General features: G+C 30.6%; 1 protein-coding gene across 2 annotated transcripts in view; it reads left to right on the forward strand.

Annotated features, from left to right (window-relative positions):
• Window positions 1-7,282, forward strand: part of LOC139499553 (cullin-associated NEDD8-dissociated protein 1-like) — a 57,810-nt gene extending 50,528 nt beyond the window's left edge. For both annotated transcript variants that reach the window (XM_071288278.1, XM_071288279.1), the window contains 8 exons: window positions 193-296; window positions 820-887; window positions 1,882-2,071; window positions 2,896-3,084; window positions 3,691-3,762; window positions 5,314-5,485; window positions 6,184-6,330; window positions 6,994-7,282. In XM_071288278.1, the coding sequence (XP_071144379.1) occupies window positions 193-296; window positions 820-887; window positions 1,882-2,071; window positions 2,896-3,084; window positions 3,691-3,762; window positions 5,314-5,485; window positions 6,184-6,330; window positions 6,994-7,124 (1,073 nt within the window). In that variant the 3' untranslated portion in view covers window positions 7,125-7,282. The remainder of the gene's footprint in view (window positions 1-192; window positions 297-819; window positions 888-1,881; window positions 2,072-2,895; window positions 3,085-3,690; window positions 3,763-5,313; window positions 5,486-6,183; window positions 6,331-6,993) is intronic.
• Window positions 7,283-9,135: the final 1,853 nt, after the last annotated feature.

Raw genomic sequence — 9,135 nt, forward strand, 5'->3', positions numbered from 1 at the left:
CAAGGCAATTTTTAATAACTCAATTATTATTATAACAACTTGGTCTGAACCAAAATGTTTTTGTGTTTTTGCATTGACTAATGATATTTGGTATTTATACTATAAGACAGTTTGTTATTATGATTTTCATGTGACCTCGACCTATAATTTGGCATTAAATATTATAGGTACATAAAATCTATTTCATTGCAGGAAATGTCAGTGTTGGAAACATGCCAAAATTTTTACCTTTTGTGTTGAAAGAAATAGAAAATCAACCAAAAAGACAATACTTGCTGTTACATTCTCTTAAAGAGGTATGTCTGATTTATTATACCAGACACACACTATTCTCTTAAAGAGGTATGTCTGATTTATTATCCCAGACACACACACTTTTTGATAGATAGAGAAGGAAAACCTGTAAAGATTGTTATGTTTATTTAAGGATAAAAAGTTTTTTTGTTGTTTTTGAAATTACACAAATGAATTAACTCTTGTGAAAAATCCTCTGAAGATTTTGAAAAAAACCTAGATGTTTTCTTAAGTTTTTCTTAGCTGAAAATAAAAAAGTATGTGAAAGAAAATTTTCATATATTTTATATAAGTGTAAAAGTAGTTGTAAAGTAAAAACAAAAGATGATTCCGAAAATTTACCAGATGAAGATAAATAAGAAAAATCTAAGTTTTACATATTCAAGATTTATATTCGCGTTAAATTTCTACTTGTGAAAGTCGCAAAAATGAATCGCTCGGGGAAACTAGTTTGATTACAGCTGTTGTTTCAGTGACCACATCATCCTATATCTCATTTTGTATTTTCAATGTTTATGTTTACAGATAATAAGCTGTGAGTCGTCATCAGCAGGTGGAGTAGATACACTTAAAACATATGTAATGACTATTTGGTAAGTGATGCTGTTCTTTAAATATACTTTTTATGCCCCACCTACGATAGTAGAGGGGCATTATGTTTTCTGGTCTGTGCCTCCGTTCGTCTGTCTGTCCTTCCGTCCGTCCGTCCTTCCGTCCGTTCGTTCTGGTTAAAGTTTTTGGTCAAGGTAGTTTTTAATGAAGTTGAAGTCCAATCAGCTTGAAACTTAGTATACATGTTCCCAATGATATGATCTTTCTAATTTAAATGCCAAATTAGAGTTTTAACCCAATTTCACGGTTCACTGAACATAGAAAATGATAGTGCAAATTTCAGGTTAAAGTTTTTGGTCAAGGTAGTTTTTGATGAAGTTGAAGTCCAATCAACTTGAAACTTAGTATACATGTTCCCTATGATATGATCTTTCTAATTTAAATGCCAAATTATAGTTTTTACCCCAATTTCAGAGTCCACTAAACATAGAAAATGATATTTGCGAGTGGGGCATCCGTGTACTTTGGACACATTCTTGTTCAATAATAAACTATATAGATGTACTATATAGGATAAGATATTCTAAGGGATTAACTAAAAAGCCTAATTAGTAAACTAAAACAAAGAACACAATGCCCCAAATAAAAATGACAAAAAGACAAAAAAGTTTTTTTTGTATTCAAGTGCAATACTATTACATGGTGTATAGTCATAACACTTATCATAATATCAACATTCTTTTTCAAATCAATAAATAAACTCCAATCTTAATTGACTGGGGTTGTCAGTTTTCCTATTGAAAGTCTGTGGTTTTCTCCTGGTACTCCAGCTTTCTCCACCATTAAAAACTGACCACCACAAAATAGCCAATAAGGGTATTTTTTAGTACGGTTACAACACAAAATAAAAAAATCATTTGTGAAAAGGTATGTTTACACAGTGCGATTTTCATTTAAAAGTTTATTTGTATTGTTTGAGTACCTAAAGAATACCACTTGTTAATGTATATGACTGGTATCCTGTTTCTATTTCAGGAATATGTTGTTTCATCACTGTGAATGTCCTGAGGAAGGGACCAGGAACGTAGTATCTGAATGTCTGGGTAAACTAACCCTTATAGATCCTGCCAACTTACTGTCTAACCTGAAACAACATCTCAATTCTCAGTCAGCTTTAACTAGATCTACAGTCGTCACAGCAATCAAATTCACTATATCAGATCAGGTACGTAGCTTTGTTCAGGCATTGGTTATTATATAGTATTTCATAGTGGGTCTAATTTACTTGTAGCTACATTCCATAATCCTGTATCAGGTATAAGAATGTTTTTTTTGAAAAAACAAACAAACCCCAGTGGATCTGGACCACTAGATTTTTTAAGTGTTAGTAGTTATATTATTTGGATATCTCCAACTTATTTAGCACATTTAGGATTTTTTGCTAATCATGTTTTTTAACATTTTGTCAGATTTTTGGATTTTTATAACCAGTGTAATGCACACACAAAAAAATTGCCCACAAACCCCTAATAATTTTATTACATATAGTTTTTCCGTCCGTCTGTTCGTTCGTCCGTCCGTACGTCTGTTCATCCTGCTTCAGGTTAAAGTTTTTGGTCAATGAAGTTGAAGTCCAATCAACTTGAAACTTAGTACACATGTTCCTCATGATATGATCTTTCTAATTTTAATGCCAAATAAAAGTTTTAACCCCAATTTCACGGTCCACTGAACATAGAAAATGATAGTGTGGGTGGGGCATCCGTGTACTGGGGACACATTCTTGTTTATAACTAGTTTACCATGTTTACCTCAACCAAATGCTACTAAACTTGTGCACAATGCTTATTACCACAAAACTCACATTAAGTACAAATTTTGGTAGCCTTGTTATTTTCAAACAGGGGAGCGAACATTCATAAATACAGAAATTATTCTTTGCATATTTTATTGTAATTTTTGAAGAATAGATAGAAATGCAAATATAATTATTGCAATTTCAGGAAAATCTGCATACAGTTTACTTTATACTTTCTGATTTATTTTCAGCCACAAGGAATAGATGCTTTATTACGCACTTGTATTGGAGATTTCCTTAAGACTTTGCAAGACCCAGATTTAAATGTACGACGTGTTGCCTTGGTAACATTTAACTCAGCTGCTCACAACAAACCAACTTTAATCCGAGATTTATTAGATAGTGTTTTACCACATTTATATAATGAAACAAAAGTTAGGGTAAGTAAAGAAAATCATAAAGTGATACAAATGTCTGGTAAAGTCATGATAAACTATACATACTGAGTTACAAATGTCTGGTAAAAGATTGGTGTTTTAAAATCAACCCATTTTACAGATAAGAATGCTACATGTTAATTATAATGAAGTGAGGGTATAATGTTTTACTTCTGTCCATTCGTCCTTCCCATGAATATTTTTCATCATATCTTTCTCAGGAACTACATCATAAGGATTTCTGAAATTTGGTTTCAGGGTTTATATAGCTACATAGTGTGATGTGATTTCGGATTCATCACTCAACAACTTCCTTAGTGTGCTGGGTATCATCTGTGAGCAATAGCTCGCAGTTTCTCACTTTACTTCATCATGTCAATTTTTCATGAAATTTTGAGCAGTTGGATTGAATCTTTATTCTTGACTTTTTATCTTATGGTCCTGCAAAAAAAAGTATACAAATCATTTAGACTGGTTTCCTTGGTTAGTTTTGATCACATGACATTTTCAAGGTTATTTCAATATGCATTACTAAATTTCAAGTGGCAACAATCTAATAGAGTAGAAATTTTGATTTCAAAACAAAGTTCTTTTATTATTACTTTTTAGAAAGAATTGATCCGAGAAGTGGAGATGGGTCCATTTAAACACACATTAGATGATGGATTAGATATAAGAAAGGTAAGATCTCAGACATGTGACCAGTATATTTGTATTCAGAAGGACAACTGAATCTGTCGCCACATTAATCATAAAAAATACAAGGTATATTGTCAGCAATTCTAATCTCTGCTACTTTAACTTATTTATAAACATTCTCACCTTTTTCATTTGTATTGAAATCAATAAACATCATAAGAACTCTGAGAAATTAAAGTAATTGAATTATTTAAAAGTCTTTGAAATCCATGAAAAAGGAATTCATTCAGCTTGTTCAACTTTATATCAATTAAAATGATATTTCAAAAACTGTTCATCACAAAGACATCCTCGCCACATGATAAAGAGCAGTAACTATTTTGAAGCAAGAAAAATCAGTGTCTGTAAAAACTTTGTGTGGCATATATATAAACTAACTGAAAAACTAATATAAAAAATATAGAACAATTGTACATATTTGTAGAATAACATATTAATTCATGAACATGCGTAGGGCATAAGTTAATTTTCAGTTTTGGTTTGTGACAAGTTTTGAATTCTTTGAATAACTATTCATTTTATGACATTGACCATGAGCTTTACAATAGGAAGAACAAAATAAAATACCTAAACCTTTATCCTTTTCTGTGCAGTCCCAATTTGTTTTAATGCAATTCCATCAACATTATCGATGTCAAAGGAATTGAAATTGGAATTTTTATTTAACATGGAAATCTTGGTATTTTGTTGCAACCAATGTATTTGTTTTTATTATTTTCTAATTCTATGTTTCAGGCTGCCTTTGATTATTATAACTTATTACTATGTTTCAGGCTGCCTTTGATTATTATAACTTATTACTATGTTTCAGGCTGCCTTTGATTATTATAACTTATTACTATGTTTCAGGCTGTCTTTGATTATTATAACTTATTACTATGTTTCAGGCTGCCTTTGATTATTATAACTTATTACTATGTTTCAGGCTGCCTTTGATTATTATAACTTATTACTATGTTTCAGGCTGTCTTTGATTATTATAACTTATTACTATGTTTCAGGCTGCCTTTGATTATTATAACTTATTACTATGTTTCAGGCTGCCTTTGATTATTATAACTTATTACTATGTTTCAGGCTGCCTTTGATTATTATAACTTATTACTATGTTTCAGGCTGCCTTTGATTATTATAACTTATTACTATGTTTCAGGCTGCCTTTGATTATTATAACTTATTACTATGTTTCAGGCTGCCTTTGATTATTATAACTTATTACTATGTTTCAGGCTGCCTTTGATTATTATAACTTATTACTATGTTTCAGGCTGCCTTTGATTATTATAACTTATTACTATGTTTCAGGCTGCCTTTGATTATTATAACTTATTACTATGTTTCAGGCTGCCTTTGATTATTATAACTTATTACTATGTTTCAGGCTGCCTTTGATTATTATAACTTATTACTATGTTTCAGGCTGCCTTTGATTATTATAACTTATTACTATGTTTCAGGCTGCCTTTGATTATTATAACTTATTACTATGTTTCAGGCTGCCTTTGATTATTATAACTTATTACTATGTTTCAGGCTGCCTTTGAGTGTATGTACACTTTACTAGATTCCTGTTTAGATAGACTAGATATATTTGAATTCCTGAACCATGTAGAGGATGGTCTAAAAGATCACTACGATATCAAAATGTTGACGTACCTTATGTTAGTTAGACTGGCTCATTTATGTCCTAGTGCTGTGTTACAAAGTATGTACTGTTATATGTCAAAAGTTATCTCATTTTTGTATGGACTACTGTAAATTTTTGAAATTATTGCATGCATTTTATTATTATGATTTTGTCATTTTAGTCTAAAATGCAATTTGTATTTTTTGTGATATTAAGATACACAAAATTTTAAAATGCGAGTTTAAATTATTGAGATTATGACTGTGTTGCATTTTTCGCAAAAATAAAAACATGGCAATAATTTCTGAATTTACAGTATTCGTATTTTGCTATATTTTATTGACACTTAATATTCATGGACTATTTATAAAATAGTGATTTACAACTTTTTAATGTTGTCAAATAAAGTTCAATCAATCCATCGATGTTTATTGCCATTGTTTATTGCAGATATCAGGTGTCTATAGGCACTCTAGTTTTATTGTAACATATTTTTGTGAATTAAGGCAATTGAAGAAAGGTTTAGAAGTTCATTTCATGTTTTTCACATGTATTGGAAAACTCGATTCACCAAGTTAATTTCTCAGAAGAATTTTAGATTTTACCTAATTTGGAACAACACAATTTTCAAAAAGGGTCAATGACTTATATTTTGATTCGCTTTGTATCATTCAAAGATTATCTGTTCCAGCAGGCCAATATTAGCTTTTCCCCTTTATGTGAGAGGCGTAGTGGATGTGACTTGATTAGCTCATGGTTCATTTCTTTCATTGTAGAATTAGACAGATTGGTGGAGCCACTAAGAGCAACATGTACAACAAAGGTCAAGGCTCACTCTGTTAAACAGGAGTTTGAGAAACAAGACGAGTTAAAGAGATCTGCCATGAGAGCTGTAGCAGCATTATTAGCAATAACTGATGCAGGTAAATAATTTGATTACATATGTTTTAGAGTCATTTAGACCTTAACTTACTGTAAAGACACTTTTATGTAGTTAAAGAACTCTAAAACATCTCTAGCCCAGTAGTCAGCACTTCTGTGTTGACATGAATTATCATTGATATGGTCATAATTATAAATTTTCTGTTTTCAAAACTTTGAACTTTTTAAAAACTAAGGCTTTGCTACCTCAGGAGTAAATTACCTTAGCTCTATGTGGGAAAACTTTATGAATTTTTGGTTCTCAATACTCATAAACTTCATAATTTTTGGCATTTAATTTGTTTTTGGTTCAAGCTTCACTGATGAGTCTTTTGTAGATGAAACGTGTGTCTGGCGTAAATACAAAACTTAATTCCTGGTATCTATGATGAGTTAATTTCTATGATATTATGCATTCTCAGCTTGTGTTGTTGTGGTTTACATTATAGGCTTTTGCTTCCAATGGCAGAAGAATTTGATTTGTGATATGTGTCAATAACTTTCAAACAGTGACTCTGAGAATCATCACTTCATGATTAAGTTGCTAATCATTAATAATACACTATCAACACTTTTTTGTAAAAGAAATAGACTTTTTGGTTAACCTATACATGAAACAATTGCTCACCTTGAAGGAAACTTAGAAATTTGCCTTATTTTTTCAGATAAAAGCCCACAGATGAATGAATTCTTGTCATATATCAAATCCAACACTGAGATGGCGGCCATGTTTGAAAGTATTCAGAAAGATGCACAAGCCTCCATTTCAGATTCTATGGTGATGGATACAAGTTGATGTGTTGTCATGGAGATATCATTAAAGTGCTAATTATTGAACTCTGAAGACATTTTTACATGTGAACAAATAGTTTATAAACCTTTGTTTTGCTTTTATCATGTTATGTTAAAGAACTTGTTGATGACCCAAATGACAATTAATATCAAATAGAACCTCGTTTTGATTCCTTAATATAAATGAGGTAATGAGAACTCATTCAAATGCTGCAAATTTAATTTTGACCTGCCATCTTTTCTGATTGTTGGGGGATTTCTCCTAGAGGTGATGACATTGATGATAAAATCGTTCATTATAAAAAATAGATACCTGAAAACATCACTTGTACACTCATTCAAAATCAATAGTATTAGACACTTTTGATACGTATAAATAAAGGCAACAGTAGTATAATGCATTTGGTCATCTTGTGCCTAAAACACAGGTATTTTGAAATTGGCAGGTATCATTTATGAGTTAATGAAATGCATGTTTATGCTATATTTATAGTTTGTTTCAACTAATATCTACTCTAACTTCATATAATAGAGGATAACAGTCAAAAGTATGTGTTCCCCTTAAATGAAAGCTGCATTTCTAAATGAAAAAAAAAAACCTGCCCATGGTTAATGTACCAATAATTCATTAATTATTGGGTGCATTTATGCTTGCAGTTTTGTCCTTTTAGACTAAAATGCTAATTTGATTTTTGCAATGTGGAAAAAAAATCCTGTTAAAATTCATATACCGGTAAAAAAATCAAAATGTGAGTTTAAATTATTGCGATTAGAACCCTGTTCCATTTTTCACTATAAGAAAAATATTGCAATAATTTCTATATTTACATTATCTTTTAAGGTACTGTGGCTTTCTCTGCCAACAAAATCTGGCCACCATCATAGCGCCAAAATCACTGAAAGTGGAATTAAACACTAACAAAAATTCGAAATGAGTGTGAAATGATTACAAATTTTAGACATCTTACTGAAGTTTGTAATTAAACCAATAATTGCTTTTCACTTTTTTTACAAATATTGTATATCTTAAACTCTTGATATCTAAAAGGTCTTAACTTATATTAAATTGTCCAATGGGACAAGAACATTAGGTACAATAAAGTTTTTCAGTTCCTTGTAGGTAAAGTGTAGAACTAATATTTAAATAGGAAAGCAAGTTTAAGTCTTACCATGAATCTTGCATAATCATAGCTCATGTTTACTACAGTGCAACTGTTATATTTTGTATTCAATTGCTTAGATCTATACATCTCAATCTATTTACAATGTAAGAATAGTGTAAATGTTTGCATAACATTATCCCATCGGAACTAGTTTTAATCGACAGGCATTTTTATTAATTTCGTATGTTCAAAGTTAAGATTTCATATGATTTTTGTGAAGTTTTTATTTCCTGAAGGTCAATCCTTGTTTAGTGGTCTTTATAAATCAGTCTGTTATAAGATATTTAAATATACTGTTTGGAAGTGAAATAAATTTTCAAACAACACATTTATGATTTTATTACAAACCATGATTTTTTTTAAAACAGTATATGAAAAAAATATTATAATGTAACACTACATCAATGTTTTAACATCTGCTCTGTTTGACATTTATCACAAAACAGAAGACATAGAAATGCTTATCTGGTGGCAGTTGCGGCCAAATTTGTAGGATACAAAGTAAATTCACAAAAATACTGAACTCAAGAGGAAAATTCAAAACGGAAAGTCCCTAATCACATGGCAAAATCAAATGATAAAACACATTAAACGAATGGTCAACAACTGTCATATACCTGACTTGGTACAGGCATTTTTAAATGTAGAAATTGATGGATTGAACCTGGTTTTATAGCGCTATACCTCTCATTTGTATGACAGTGACATCAAATTCCATTATATTTACGACGATGCATGAATAAAACAAGACGAAGTATGTAAAATTTTCAAAATAGGGGTACAGCAGTCATCACCGTGTCACAATCTCAATCAGTACAAAAACAAACAAATATCTAACAAAGAAGCACAAAA

This window comes from Mytilus edulis, chromosome 12 (genome assembly GCF_963676685.1).
Source record: "Mytilus edulis chromosome 12, xbMytEdul2.2, whole genome shotgun sequence".
Taxonomy (NCBI): domain Eukaryota; kingdom Metazoa; phylum Mollusca; class Bivalvia; order Mytilida; family Mytilidae; genus Mytilus; species Mytilus edulis.